The 15,960-nt window shown below is 42.2% G+C and overlaps 1 protein-coding gene across 4 annotated transcripts in view; it reads right to left on the reverse strand.

Moving 5' to 3' along the window:
- Positions 1-2,263: 2,263 nt before the first annotated feature.
- qkia (QKI, KH domain containing, RNA binding a) overlaps positions 2,264-15,960 on the reverse strand; it is a 47,403-nt gene continuing 33,706 nt past the window's right edge. The window contains exons 5-8 of one of the 4 annotated variants that reach the window (XM_088400961.1): positions 13,041-13,128; positions 11,521-11,961; positions 9,828-9,902; positions 2,264-8,086 (exon numbers count right to left, since the gene is read on the reverse strand). In XM_088400961.1, the coding sequence (XP_088257087.1) occupies positions 8,070-8,086; positions 9,828-9,902; positions 11,521-11,961; positions 13,041-13,128 (621 nt within the window). In that variant the 3' untranslated portion in view covers positions 2,264-8,069. Of the gene's footprint in view, positions 8,087-9,626; positions 9,903-11,520; positions 11,962-13,040; positions 13,129-15,960 lie in introns of those variants that run through there. The other 3 variants (XM_088400963.1, XM_088400960.1, XM_088400962.1) reach the window with 3 other exon arrangements.

Below are 15,960 nucleotides of genomic sequence, written 5' to 3' on the forward strand. Positions count from 1 at the left end.
CAACACACCATCAATTTAGGCTCACGGAAGCACATGGAAGCATGTTGCCAACGACAGGAGGGAAAAGTGCACAAATGATTGGATTTAGATTAGCGCGGCTTTATTTTAATGGCTTTGAAGTAATACTACAACGCAAAAGTCGCCTAAGGCTTTTACAACACTGTGTGTGTGTGTAAGAGAAAGGGAGAGAGAGTGCTATCTCTTCTTTTGTTCTTTGTCTTCTTAACAAGTCATTAAAAAATCCAGTTGTATTATATTTACTGAGGGAACATTTTATCAAGCCATTTGTCTATTTTTATGAGCAGCTTATCCTAATAAAGGTCATATTTAATTTCATGTATTTTTCCCCCAATGGGGTTAGAAAAAAGCATACACAAAACTTTTTATTGATATTCATGCAATTATTTTTCTAGTTGGCATGGATATTTTCAAAGAGTAAGTTAATATTAAAATGATTGTATTTATTTGATATTTCCTTATTTGTCTTTTTATTTGATTATATATTCTATATATTCATTCTAACCATTCTCATTTGTTTTGAAAGGTACATATAAATCTATTTTTCATTATTTTTTTAAATTTTTAGGTTATACATTTTAAAAAAATGTTTCGTGAGCTTTTTAAATGCAAACTTTAGGTCAGACATGCACAGGACAATAAGAAACTTGTATTATTCCACCAGAAGGTCAGTGAACAAGTGCTCTACAAGCACCGTAAAGGCCACTTGTGTGTCCAACCCACTCTGGTTTCAGCTAAGTTACCCAGCCGCCCTCAAAGGTCATTTTACGTGAGTACGAGGAATATAAAAAGTTTACAGTTTAGTAAAAAACATCATTCAGCCTGTGTTTATATGTATGCTGCTAGCATAGATGACATTGTTTTAAGGAAATAGTAAATAATGTTTGGTTTTGATTAAGTGCTTCTCCCAAAGCACGGTGGTTGGGAATCACCGGAGCTGACAACAGTTGGCGGGAGTCGAAGTGATAAGAGCCGACATGGTCAATTCCACCGTGGCCTCTTTCTCCATGGCGGACACGCGCGAGCCGCTAGCAATTATCTCTGCTCACAAATACTCTTTCTTCTCCTACGGGAGTAGAGAGAAGAATGTTTGGCACCATGAAAAGAACATACCATAACCACACTGCAGTGACTTTTATCTAAGTGGAGTTACTGGAGCTGAAAAGAATAAAACAAACGGGGTTGAATCTGTAAAAAAAAGAAATCAGGGCAACATGGTGCTTTTAATTATTGCGCAATACCCCCCTTTCATTTTGCTGATGCAAGTGATGAGCTCCAATCGACGCGGCTGTCAGCTTCAATTAGACGCCTAATGTCTTGCAGTGGGCATATATATATATATATGTATATATATATATATATATATGAATAAATACAAATGCATCTATTTATGAACTGCTACTGATGAAACGAGCTACATGAATGAACGTTTGATTGATTGTGATTGTCGCTGCGTAGACAAAAAGTTCCCGGAAATAACGGCGGGATGCAAATGGCGGAGGCGCACAAAGATAGAAAGAAACAGCTGCACTGTGATGAATGCCCCGCGTTCATTCCACAGGAAGCTGGTTCATCTGTCACGACTGATGCAACCCTTCCACTCCAGCCTTTCAGACACACACATGCGTGCAAACACACACTCACACAGCTGGGCTCGGCGACAAATGCTCCTTTGATGAGTCTTTTTGCAGGCCAAAGGCACTTCCTCTCGATTTTTTTTGGGCTCTTTCTCAATAGTCGTCTCAGTCCACGGGTGCAATCAAAGCCCACCACCAGCTCCCCTAAGTCAGGGTCTGGACACCCTACGCCAAATCGTTCCAGGTTAAAGGCCTCCACCATTTGCATCTACGTTTTTGTAAAACGTTCTTCGCTTGCAGATGTCTTGACGAATCGATGAAAATTTCCCAAAAATGTCCAACTCCTGAATCTTCCCAGAACAGCTGTCGCGTTGGCAGAATGGCTTGGTGTCCCAATACTTTAGTCTGAGTCATGGATGACGGCTTTATCATATTTACCTTTTTTTAGCATCAAATTTTGAATTTTGTTTTCATCCATCCAAGGTGTGCATCTTGATAGCTAGTAAACAAAGGTGCAAAATATTGACCTTCTCTTACTAACTTACTTCAGCAGCACTGAACTTAAACATTTCATTTCCTGCTGGGTCCCGGAAACCAAATGACCTCTGTTGAAAGTCAAATTGTCACCACCACATAGTGGAAAAAGACAAAAACCACACAAAGTCCAGTTGAGCAGTCAGATAAAACACACATTATTCTTTATTGCACACATTTTTTTCCCTTTTTACTTTTTTTTGGCGGGGGTTGAGCAACAGAAAAGTTTCAATACATGGTTTATTTACCTCTTCAAAATTCTCAGTCTAGTCCCTGTATTGTCAAAACAACACAAAACAAAATCTACTGCACAATTTAAAAAAAAAACAGATTTTAGTGCACGATTATACTGATAAGGAACTTACAGTAAATATATACCATAATATTCAATCCTATTTTTAAGGCATAACACAGGTGAAAAATAAAATAAAAATCCAGTGGGGCTTATTTTTTTTTTGACAATTTGGTAGTTTTTTTTTTTTTTTTTTGTCGAGTGCGACCAACCTGCCGTTGAACTCACTGAAGGAATGTTTGTTAGCCAGAGACAAGGCAAGATGGACAGATGGGAAACGTTAGTAGGTCAAAAAGACACTCAATGCCCTGAGATGCGTTTTTGTCGCAAAGAGACGGACAGCGGCAGTGGAGGCGGCATGTCATTGGCTGACGATGACATACGCTGGTCCAATCAGAGGCACAAAGTTGAAAAACAATCACTTCCTTGTGCGTCAATATTTTGTCATACTCCACAAAAAGAAAAAGGAGATAAAAAGAGACAAAATAAGCCCTTAATTTGTCAGGAAAAAAAAAGACACTTTTGCGATAGTTTAACGATAAGGCAGGAATATTTTGTGCTTTTGGGGACAATTTAATACTTTAATGTAACGTGTATTGAATTTTGACTGGACTAAAACAACATTCAAGGTTAGGGTTCTGCAAAACAATAACATACCCTCGAATATTTTGAGTTTTGAATTCAGATTCCATTACAAAAACATCTATGTTAGGTTGATTGAAGGCTCCAAATAATCAAAATAGTGCCTTGCCATTGTCTGCCAACTAATACAGGCAATAAATTGGACGGACTGGCTGTCCATTTGAGATGAAGGCACTATTTGAGGAAATGCGGCACCTAAAAAAAAAACCCCATCAGATTTGTGATTATTGCCACTAATCCAGTCTTGACAGGAGTTCTTAATAATTCACTTAATTTTCTGTGAAGATTCTAACACTGATGTTCGACGCATTTAATCCCTGTTATGCGCTTATAGAGGACAAACTGAACGATCAAGTTTTTTTTTTTTTTTTTGCAAGGATTTAACCCAAAAAGAAAAATGAGGTAACAAAATGCGTAGGCGTCCCTGGCAATGATAATAAGGATTAATAATGAAGTTAATCTTTTCTCATGTGTGTCGTGACAATACGTCGAGCGGCAGAGGAGGAAGAATTATAATGCCAGGGATGACGCAGCAGTAGAATGACACGCTGGCAGTTTGAGACAAGAAAATAAAAACACTTCCACTGGACAATACATATAAGCTAGCTGGAATCCTTATTGGGAGTTTAGTAAAAAAAAAAAAAAAATGGCTGGTTTGATCCCAAAGTACTTCATAAACTCTCCCATATTGCTGGTTTGGTTTTAAGCTACGCTGGATTTTTGTTTACAAACAGTTGGAACATCAATTACAGCTTCAGGAGTTGTTTTTGGACGTAATGGCAGAAATAATTTATTCCCTATTTATGTGTGTAAAATATGCAGAACAATTTTTTTTGTCTAAGATACGTATGCGGATACACGGAGTGCAATTCGACTCAAGGACGGTTGAATTTCGAAGATTCGTCTTGATTCAGTGGGATTCGATACGGCTCAATTCGAGAGTTGCACGATTGACCTTACCTAGCATCTATATCTCCAATAAAATACAATTCAATAGGTATCTTGAAACATTCTTTAAGTGGAATGATTCGGTTCAATTTGTCGCACTTGCATCTTCCAAAATAAAAACCGATTTTCCGATTCGAATCGTTTTTTGTTACACCCGAGAAACTGCCTTCCTGGGTTACTGGGAAAAGTCATGTGCATCCAAATTGATCCTGAACTAGTTTCTTGAAAGCATAATAGGCCTCTTTTGATGTCTTTATAGGCATGAGTTCTTATGACTTTTTTTTTTCTCCTGGATATTTCGACCAAATTGGAAGTTCCTAAAGGAAACTGAATCCAAATAATCCGAGACTACACGACTGACCCTAAGCATTAAGGTATAAACTCTTTTATCAAGAACGCAAATGATGCAAAGCGCTCACCGGACAGCTGCAATGCCGACGTAACAAAACTCCCTTTGAATACTTTTATCTCGACCGTTTGAGATTTCGGGCTATGCGGAGTTTGTGACTTTTATTGCCGGAAGGCGGAGCTAGTCACCGGCCTGCTACCTCGCAGTGTTGCGTGAGACACAGAAGGACAACAAAAAACAAGAGTGGTCTTGAGCGGAGACAGCAGCGGTGTTGCTGGCGAGGGCAAAGGTATGAAGAGTGTCAGCAGATTTCGCCTTTCAGCACAGAGGTGAGAAATGCGTGAGGAGTGAGGGACGCGTATCAACTCGTGCACTTTCCAGTTAGATGGTGCTGGTGTCTTTGTGAGTAAAACCTGTTCTCATGCTAGCTTAGTAGGATTTCCATTTTCCACTTGCATTTGAGGAACATTTTTGACAATAAATTTCAAATTAATAACATTTTAGATCAAGGCTTTTTTGGATATTATGTTACATTTTTTTTAGGGGGGGGGGCACCATTTCACTACAATCATGTGGATGACTAGATAACATTAGAAAATGGCAGTTTTTTTTTTCTTCAAAGCCAACAGCAAAATACTGAAAACAATCTATGGCTAAATTACATTTGAGTTCCATGCAAGTTTAAATTTCTTTGTCTTGTTTATCCGTTTTCTGTCAAATTACATTTTTCCACTTGCATTCTAAATTGCCCGCAAAATAATCACGGGGGCAAAAAATATACCGTAACAGGGGTCAAAGAATCGTCCAGATCGTAATCGCCATCATTTTGTACAATTTCCTACCAAAAAACCTCATGAGAACACGTTTGTGTGTGTGCACGTGTTTGTAGCGTCCACGAGTCACCAGTTGTAATTAATTCTGTTAGTCCGTGAACCAGACCGAGTCAATACATTCATGAGACTGGTTAAAAACACAAGACTAAAATATCAGCGCGTTAGTAAAATTCTTACTAAGAATGTTTTATTAAAATAAATGCCAAGAGGTTAATAAGGAGAAAAAAATAACAGCATACACCATGTAAAAACTAAATAGCAAGCATGTAAAATACTTATGACAAGAGAAACTAATAAAAGTAGCTCATGAGTTAAACAAGCTGGGCATGAAAACAAAATATAACACTTCCCGATGTGTAAAAGTGAAAGGGGGGTGAGGAAGGGAGGAGAGTTGGGCGGGGTCATAAAAAAGCACTCAGAAACATGATTAATACACATATAAAATGAGATTAGAAAAATACATTATAAACCTGTAACAATGGCTGTTAATTACATTATTATACATGTATAGTAGGCAGGCCAGAGAGAATACGTTTTGTTTTTGTCCCAACTTTTTCACCACCTGATGATGCACACAATTGCAGCGCGTAACATCGCAGAGGGATTTCTCGTAATACTGTCAAATGCTTTACAGCCATCTCCACTTATATTGCATTTCAAATTTTTCAAAGAATAAGAGTAACACTGAAAAGAAAACAATTTCATTGACCTTTTCGGCTCGATGAGAAAGCCATGAACAGAATTGGTAAAAATCAATTTAAGCGATCATTTCATATATATTTTTTTAAACGTCGCAACGGTGATTATTTATCATCAAATCGCGGTAGTTTAAACAAATGCTGCTAAACTTGAACAAATCATGGATGTATTTTTCTCAGCTCACGATGCATCCGACTGCAGTGCTACTATCGGCGGCGCCGTTTTTTTTCTCCCATAGGAAGTACGGCGCACGCGCAAAACAAAATCAAGGAGCTCAAAGCCTGCTCACACAGCAGAGTAAAGGGCTGTCGAGTAAAAAGAAAAAAAAAATGTCAGGAAGACAAAAAAAACATGGCACATATTTAGCTGAGTCAGCTAATTCGGGTTGCATAGAGTTAACGCGGGCCGCTGATGCCACGCTCCGCTCTGCGCCATCTAGGGTGGGTGCTGGCTTTTTTTTTTTTTTTTTTTACTTATCGGAAAAACCGACACCACTCTCGATAAGGCACTTTTTGTTTTTATTTGATTCCTTCCTTTTTATTTTAAATAAAACTCTTTCCAGTCAAGTCCAGGCCAACGGCACTTCCTCGCCAACTTTTTTTTTATTGTCTTTTTAATCAGATTTTGTATCTGCAAAGTATCAAAAGCTAAAATTGGCAAAAATAGAATTCCTTTTTTCCTCTAGTCCAGCACCCTGTACTGTAAAATTATCAATTGTTTTTTTTTGTTCGCTTCTGTGTACGTATTTATATATGCAATGGCGTTATGTACATTTTATATATATTTATATACTGTATATATAAGACGTATGTATAAAGCAATTTGAACAGGCAGGCATGGCTTTCACATCCTATTTTTTTTGTTCTTGAGAGAGTTCAACAAAAGAGCTCAGAAGATACGAGAGATGTGACACATTGTGGATGCGCTTGCACGCTGGTGTGACACGAAATGGCCGACGAAAATTGGCAAAAGGTGGCAGGGACCCTTCATCTAAATGATAATCCAAGGAGTTTTTCTTAGTATTATTTTGCTCCTCTGGAATAAAAAAATAAAATAAAAATATTCAAAATGCTAACTGACTGGCTTTAAAGGCAGGCACCACAAATTCAAACCTTTCCAAACGTTTTAAAAGATGCATAATGGCAAATATAAAATCATCGGGAAAACCTTTGGCTAAATACGCACACGTAATACTTGTTTTTTTTTTTTGTCTTTTTGATCACAGCTCAGCAAACTCAATGAGATCTAGTTTGTTCTAAATACATCAGGCACTGTAACGTGGATGTAGTGTGGATGATAAACACCCGACTTTCAATGTAGTAGAAAATAAAAAAGTTTAAAAAAGAGAAAAGCACACACACATACGTAAAACCCTTCGTCCCAAGTTAGGCCCATCCCCGGCCTTAGCTTTAGCAGCCTGCGTCTTTCTTTAGTTTAGTAAAACAAAATAATAAAGTGTGAACAGAAGAAAAAAAAACACATAAATTGTAACCCCAAAAAAGGCAAAGAAAAAATAAATGAACGAAAGAAAGGCGCATTGTTTGCAATCGTTACAGCCATGCGGTTTTCAAACAAATCAAGTCAGAAAAAGCTTTTTTTTTGTTGGGCTGGGCGAGGGTAAAAGGGCAGCACACCCAGAATGTGTCATAATTACAAATCGTAATGACAATTTCAACAAAGTTAAGGTGAGTGTTGACATTCTCTTTCCTTCTGTTTCTTTTTCTTTTTGGGGTGGGTGGCCATTTTTTTTTTGTTTTGAGGCGTATTGCCATCTATTACGGTTGTGACAAAATATTGGGGTGGGGAGGGGCAATGAGGGGGGGCGGGTGGGTTCTCTGGTTGGCATCTTATTGCTATTTAACATCAGTGCACATGAATGATTAACACCACAAACATCCCACCCGCGGCGTGTGACTGGTGAAGAAAAAGAAAGAGAAAGAATGGGAACGGAACTCAATGAACAGAAGAAAAATGAGTAGTACACAACTTCATGTTGGTGTGAAGTTTTTTTTTTTTGTCGGTGTGTTAGGGTTGGCGCCTCCCTTCTCTTTCTTTCTCTCTCTTTAGCCACTGGGAGAGAGAGGCTAGCAAAAGGCAAATTACCAGTTAACTGATCAGCAGGCAGGCTGGGGGGCGGCTCGTCATTGGGTGAAGGTTCAGAGGTCAGAAGGTTCATGTTAGTTGCCGGTGGCGGCTATAGGTGGTTAGGAACAAAAAAAAAACAAACAGAAAAAACAAAGATAGAAGGGTATTAGTGTCAGCAGGAAGAGACTGGAATGACATCATCAATAAAAATGAATGCAATTTCTCTGATGTGTGGACCCCACCCCCACCCAGCGCCACCCAATAAGCGGCGCCCGATGCCCCACAAAACATAGAAGCAAAAGAGATGGACAGACAAACAGAAAATAAACGAGTGTATGAGGCCATGTCCACACGCAAGCGGCAAAATTATCAGGTGTCATTTCCCACGTCACGATGAATGAAACGACAACGCATCGGCCGGTCAGGTGTTCACTTTGACCGATGGAAATGCGGAGGAACATTTTAATACACAGCAATAAAGCGCTTCATGTAACACAGCAAGCAGACACCAGCTACCGTTAGCATCAAGCGTTGCTGTTATGAGCGAGGCTAGCTTGTCTTGGCTAACTAGCTAAACGGAGAGAAGAGACTTACTGCTGCCCACAATAAAGGGCCACTGTAAAATGTGCGGTTTTACTGTTTTGGGTGAGGTGGAAGGGAGTGGGGTGGTGGTTGAGGACACTTCCTTCCGAAGTATGCATGTGTGAACATGGCCCCAGTGTTTTTTTTCTGTGATTAGTGCAATATAAGCTAATGTTATAAGACTAGTGTTAAAAGTGCAATAAAAGCCAATCAACCTTTTTCCGATTTGATCTTTTCCTCTTTATTTAGCAGTATACTTTTATATAATATAAATATACACAAGAACCATAAATACATTTTGATATAAAAAATGCTCCAATATAAAATGACAGTACCTCGTGTACAGGTGAAATATTAACGCTATATCTCGCGGTACACTAGAGGGAATGCAAGCGACCTAAAGCTATAGGGCGTCGATGTGACTTTCGTAGAAAAATAAATCCCCTCCTACCCCCCAAAAAAATGGCTACGTTGCTCTCAGGAGTGCAGTGAGGAATTATTTCCTTTGCTCCTTTTGAGGCCAGGAGATGCATTTTAGGTGCCAATCTCCCACTTTGAGGAATGTCTCATATCATTGCCTGCTAAAGTACAACCTGTACTGGCTTCACAGCTGCATGAACCAAAAAGCTGCTAAGATCACTTTTTGCCTGAGCTTTGGAATATACACAGTGTACAAATCCTTTAGTAAAAGGCTCATTTGCAATCGGAAGGCGTTTTTAAAAAGGGTTGAACGCATTTCCTCATATAAGACTAACTCACTTTTGTTTTGGTTAGCAACCAAGACTTGAAAAATAACATGTGTGAAGTGTTGCACAGGGCACGTAGGTGGTAGTCGTCCTGAGATGGTGAAAAAGAAGGCATCTACTGTATAAAGGGTAAGGCGCTCATTAGGCGTATATGATATATGTCCATAAATAAATAATGACACTCAATGTAAACCACAAACTAAATTTAACTCTATTTAGAAGGAGGTCTTTATTTTTGTTACTATTTGAGGAAATGTCCAATTTAGCCCTTTTCAAAAATGTCTTCTGCAAATAAGTTCTTTGTAAGCTAAGGACTGAATGTAAACAAAATGTGCACGCCACAATGCACCATTTAGCTGGTGTGCGGACATATACGGGGTTCGGCGTGGGGCGAGGGGAGGAAACACAAACACATACAATAATACAGACAACACAATAGAGATTCCCATCTAAGGCATCATCATCATCATCACTGAAATGCATCAATTGATAGCAAGAGTGTAGCTAAGAGACTAAACTGACCTCTGTCAGCGGTCACAATCCTTTGGTAAGGATGGACCCGCGTGTCATGCCGTCTCACTTTAGTAGCCATTGCACCTAGATTGTAACAGGTCCACAAGGTTAGAAACCATTCACGTTCAACATTCACATTATTCTTTGAACCGTTAGCATAACGCTGGGATAGTACACGACAATACGACAAACCGGATAACAGCACATATGCACGTCACATAGCTTCCATACAAAAGAATACAGTAGAACAAAAATAATACATGTATTTTGGGATCGCTTTCAAATATGCATAAGTTAAGTCGTTAAATTCCACAGTGCTCAGAGTTCTCGGATAGGGCGGCAAAAAAAAATAAAACGAGGGGGGGTAATGGCTGTCGGGCTGTCTGGGGAATATAATGCGATTTTTTTTTTTGTCCCCGTAGGGGTCCTGAGAGCGGATTTGGAGAAATTTGTCTCCTTATTTTTAGAGGTGGGGAAATCCAATCCAGCTCTGACAGGAATTGAATAGCGCAAGACGCCACCTGCCTCGTGCCGCATGCCTCTTATTCATTCCAACGTTGTCATTTTATCGCAAGCCAATCAACCCAAAGGACTGAAGGACCCAAGTTTAAATATTTTTGGCCCAAAAACCAGGCTAAACTTTTCATTCCCACCATTATGATCATAAATTAGCATGTGCAGGGATTAAAAAACATGCAAAATGCATGTAAAGAAATTCAGTGTGGCAGGTCTTGGCAAAACATCTTTGCAGCCACCTACACGTGTCTGAAGCGCCAAATGGCCCACCATTTCCCTGCTGTCCAACGGCGGCGAGATAAAGTAGTGGCTGGCGTGCGGCAACGTGTGAGAAAGGCGGTGCGTGCGCCTTCCGCGACGGCCCCCCCGTGTTGCTGAAGGCACCGATCGATAGAGCGAGTAAATAAAATGCACTAAGCCGCTGTAACCCTGCGAGTCAAAGAGGAAGATGCTGCACATGAGTCCCGGAGGCAGGCGCAACATGCAAAGGTTAGCGCTCCACACATCATAAGTGTGTCAAATTAAAGCGAGGAGGGGAAGAAGGCGTCTTTGATTTGTTTTTTTTGTTGTTGACATTTGCCGTCACTATTAATAAACGACTACGCGTGACTTCTCTCTTTGGTCACGCGTGTCATACGAGGAGGGGCTTCGTAGCGGACCGGACTACCGGTACCGAACGGAGGGGAAGCTCAGGTGTTAGCACAAAGCTCAGGTTCACGGGGGGTGAAGCCGAAACAACAAAGGGAGGCCAAGGCGAAGAAGAAAATAAAGGACGACTGGAGGAATTTAATGAACATCCCCAGTGGGAGTGACAGAGGGACTATCTGCAGGCATCAAGGCCTACCAGCAGCACGGAAAAATCATTTCAGAAGCTGCAGAAATCCGAAGGGATCTCCTGCCAGACTGAATCTGCCTCCAGGCCAGTGCATGAAAGGGTTAGAGAGCGGGCTGTGTGTGCGCGAGCTTGTTTCTGTCGGGCCGCCTCATTTCAGACTTTGCCGAGTCCGCCTGCGTAAACCGTGCCGTACCTGGAAGCGCGGAGCGAAACTTAACTGTAAAGTAACCTTCTCGTCAAGAGGCTAGTCAAACCCCCCCCATTCTCCCGTTTTGACCTTTCATCAAAATGTCCACATGAGCTACAACAGCTTCACCACCTTGGTTCCTCAGGTGGACACGACGTATTTACCTTTCAAAAAGTCTTGACCGTGGCTCACGGAGGACGTGTCCAGCACCCCGACAGCGGGGTAAAACAAGCCGCCCTCCTGGCCGGGGAGGCTAAAGTGGGCCGTCGTGCCCGCCGCGCTCACGCTCCCCCAGGCCCGCTTACCTAGAACCCCGCTGTGCTCGATGGGGTACTCCAGCAGGGAGGTGGGCGCCAGGGCGTAGGGGTAATCGTAAGGTGTGGTGTAGATGAGCCCGCCGTCCGGCGTGGGCGGCACCAGCGTCGGGGTGCCATTGGACAGCATGGCGGCCATCTGAGGGGGCCGGATGAGGTTCATGAGGGGGGCCCCGGCCGGAGCCTGGGGCCGGAGAGCCTGGGGCGGCAACACCTGACCCGCGGGTGCCGCTATGAGCCGGGGTCCCTGAGCGGCGGCGGCCGCCGCTGCAAGAGAGAACGCAAAGGTGGCTGCCATAAGCGAAGAGAGCGAAGGACAGAAGAGGTAAGAAGACAAGAGAGGACAGACAAGAGGACAAGCCAAGTGGCGTCGACGGTTATCACAGATGAATAGTGAAGGGTGAAAATATAAAAAGAGGAAAAGAAGAGAGTTGGCAGGGAGAGAGAGAGGGGGGGGGGGGGCAAAAGGTCAAATTAGTCCATGCAATGATCATGGTGGTGGACCACAAAGCAAAATAAAATAACCCCTCACACCAAATGCAAAGCATACAGAATCACCTGGCCAGCAGCTCAAACATTTACAGAAAAACGCATGAGGAGTGACGTGAACATCACGCACACATACGCACACACACATAGATAGATACACACCCCCAAACTGAACTGGCAACTTGGCAGAGGTGATCATGATAATTACATACACATTTATTTTTAAAAGGACTTTCATAATAAATAGCTACTTGCAATTTCTCAACATAAATCAGCTTACAACTTTAGCATTTATTTCTGCAACAAACATGGAGAAAATGCATATACCGTATTTTTCGGACTATAAGGAGCACTTTCTCAAAAATCGACAGTGTGTCTTATAATCCAGTGCGCCTTATAGTCTAAAAAAATGCGGTGATTAGCTTCACAAGTGACACAAGCTGAAAGCACATTTTGGGTTATTAGCATGGTTATTTGATTGACTGATGCATCTTGAGTGAGCGGATGCGTGAACGACATGGCCACATGCAGAGCTTGAGCAAAGTGAGCTCCAGCGGCGGGCGCGCTGCAAACTTAAGGAGCAAGTGAGACACCGAGCGATCACGGCTGGAGGAAAAAAGATGGATGGAGAAAGGACGGATGGAGGGGGGGAAAGGACAAAATGGAGGTCCTCCAGCTAATCGTGATGGAGTGGGTCAACAAATTATTTGGTCAGCTTGAGAGAGGTGTACACACAAGCCATCTGACTAAACACCGATTCCGTGGCTGCTAATTAATAAGTCGTCAAATGAGTAAACGGTCTTAATTGAATGTGTCGCACGCAGGTAAAAATGTGCGTCCTGCCGAATGTCCATTAGTGGTGTTATTGGTAGTTCACTTACGCGCTTTGATGTTGCTGTCTCGGTATGTGCCGTTGAGAATGGCCAACTCCATCAGCTGGACCTTCTTCAAATTGTCTTCGCCCTCCGCCTGTGGGAAAAAAGCACATTTTATTTATTTAAAAAATATATGTGGAATTAACTGAAGGAACCATACAGGTAAAGCCAAGCATTCACCATGGCAACTAAAATGTTCATGTTGACATCAGCTATTCTCAAGAATAGTTGGGGAAACAGATGAAGACGAGCTTAATTTTGTAGTTCGATTGCATATTCATAAAGCACATCAGAAGGATAATTAGCGTCATTTTCCTGCCTCCCGTGTGCGCGATAACCAGCCTGGCGAACGTCAATTAATTTTGGGATAAATAAACACAAAAGCGCCAACCGTTTTCATTAAAATTAAGGGACCCAAATCATTCGCGCAAACTAATTAAGATAGCGCGCCTTCCTCCCCCAAACACCCCTCCCCCCAATTTCCTCCGTCAAGCCGGCGAGCACTCAACAACACTGTTGACACACAACTCTCTCTGCCAGGTAGTACGTCTTCATTGGAACTCGGGTCAGGGTAAATTACCCGTCAAAATGAAGGCCGCGTCGGCGCTTAGCTGACCCCGGCTCGATGCATCGATCCGTTGCGACTTTATGAACAAACACATCATTGTGGAAACTTTTTTTTTTCTCAGCCGGACAAAAAGAACAAAAAGTGAAGAATGTATTTATGAGCATGTAAACACGTCACGTGTCGTCACGGTAATCACGGATGTTAAAAGGAGAAGCATGAGACAAGTGGGGGGACTTAATTCTCGGACTTGCAAACACTTTGGCAACAGTCTGCTGCTCTATTGAGGCGCTGATAAGGAATAAAAGGAGGAGGAGGAGGGCGAAGAGCTAAGCCTTCCCCCGAGATTCCTCTCGAATGTGACAACAGCGAATGTACGCAAGGTTAAAGAGCAAAAAAAGTGACAGGTTAGTCTCTCTTGGCTAAATATAAGGCTGTGAGAAGTCACACTTTTGTGTTTAGTGGAGCAACACTTCCAATTAAAAAGACAAGGAAGTTCTCGATAGGGGCGACGCCTCGCTCGTTCCCCCGAGGGGGCTGCAACTTAAACCGTTCGGTTGGAAGATGAAGCCAAAGACGGCGGGATAGGAGCGCTAATGCTATTAGCGGCGACGCGGCGTATATCACTTGAATTGAATTACGATCGAACGTGTCACAAAGGTGAGGGTGTCGGTTTTGATGGGAATGGCAAAAGAAAAATGGCACCCGAGCAATTGATAATAATAATAATATATAATTAATTATAATAAAATATTTCCCTGCTTTACAAAAATAAAAATGATATATATAGTATAAAATAAAATATAATATATATGTTGGGTTGTGGTGAATCCAACGGTCATAAACGGGATCCTTTTATCGAGAGTTAATCACGCTAAGCAGGCATGTCCAATTGATGTTAGGCATGGTCATAGTGCTGACTAGGTTTGCTCGTTATCAGCAACCCCCCCCCCCTCCCCTTCGAGGGCCGACCGAGAGTTGCTGTCCGACATGCGTTGTTGACAATAATAACAACCACAGGGCAGTAATTGAACAAGCGTCAGGTCATCGGCTAACAAAGTAAAATCCTCAACCAAGAGCGGTGAGCACCACCAAAAATCATTACCAATTACTTTTTGCAACCCTTGAAATGCGCATATTAATTAACAGGGCCAAACAACACCTGAAAGACTGCAAAGTAGACAGCGTTTAATTAAAATTCATTACCTTTGTACAAGAGTAAAGCACAAATTAAAGCGCCTGCTTTTATGTCTCTTTCGTGTTTTGGTGAGCTCAGCGGCAGGTTGCGGCTTGAATCGACGCACGGCGGGATTTGAATACTCGAACCGTTTGCGTTATAATGGATTTGCGGTGGGTTAAGCAGGGACAATTTTCTCCGCTTTGCCTAGGTGACTCTTGACACTGAAGAATATTTTTTCCTAGCGAAGCGACTTTGACCGCTGCAACAGTTTGACTTTTTTTCCAGATGTCTTTTTAACGTTATTCCAGTGCTCAGTGAGTACACCTGCCAGCAGCGCAAGTGTTGGAGTTTGCTCGAGATAGAAAAGATGACAGCTCGGCAATGTCTGCAGACGCGATGTGGGGCCCGGGATAATACCGAGCGGGGCCGTCGGGGAGCTGAGTCGGATCGTTTAAAATCATGTAGTGTTGCGAACGTTTTCCGACCGCAGAGGCCGCTTGGATCAATGTTTGATGAACGCCATCAGGGAGCACAGTTTAACACTTTAATCTTCCCACAATTAAGAGGCTCCTCTTCAACAGCCTTAAAACATTCACGCCAAAAGGAGAGCTCCGTCTGTAATGATCTGCGAGCGGGGATCCCCCCCAGAGAGTAGCCGGAACTAGCGAGACTAGCCAGATTAGAAGAGGAAGTTATCCATTCGGATTCCTAACCTGCACACATGTATGGATGTACAAGCAACATTCACCCGTCTCTCTCCTGTCCATCAGGGATGGGAGGGGGGGAGTGGGGGGGATGCCACTCAATAAACCGGCTCTATCCACGAGAATCAGATTCAATCAATGAGGCCTATTTGTGCGATCAGCAGAGCGGTAAAAGCTATCAGGGAGGATAGCAAGACACGGGGAGGGAGAGGAAGAAGAGGAGCGGAGTGAAGGTAGACAGCAGTGTGATGAGATAAAGTAGGTTAGCCATGTCCCACTGCCTTCCTGACAACCTTGCAATGAGGTCACCACGTGCATGCTAAATTGTGAATGCTTCGAGACACCGGGAGCTTGAGTGAATGCGTAAAAACAAATTATTTAATTAAAGTAAACATGTATGATACACATGTTTACCTATGCTTTTTTTGTCAAAGGAAATTCATCCCCCAAAAATAAAATTGCCGAACATTTGGTGAT

The sequence above is a fragment of the Syngnathus floridae genome, chromosome 16 (assembly GCF_059516105.1).
Source record: "Syngnathus floridae isolate MCC-2025c chromosome 16, RoL_Sflo_1.0, whole genome shotgun sequence".
In the NCBI taxonomy this organism is placed as follows: Eukaryota; Metazoa; Chordata; class Actinopteri; order Syngnathiformes; family Syngnathidae; genus Syngnathus; species Syngnathus floridae.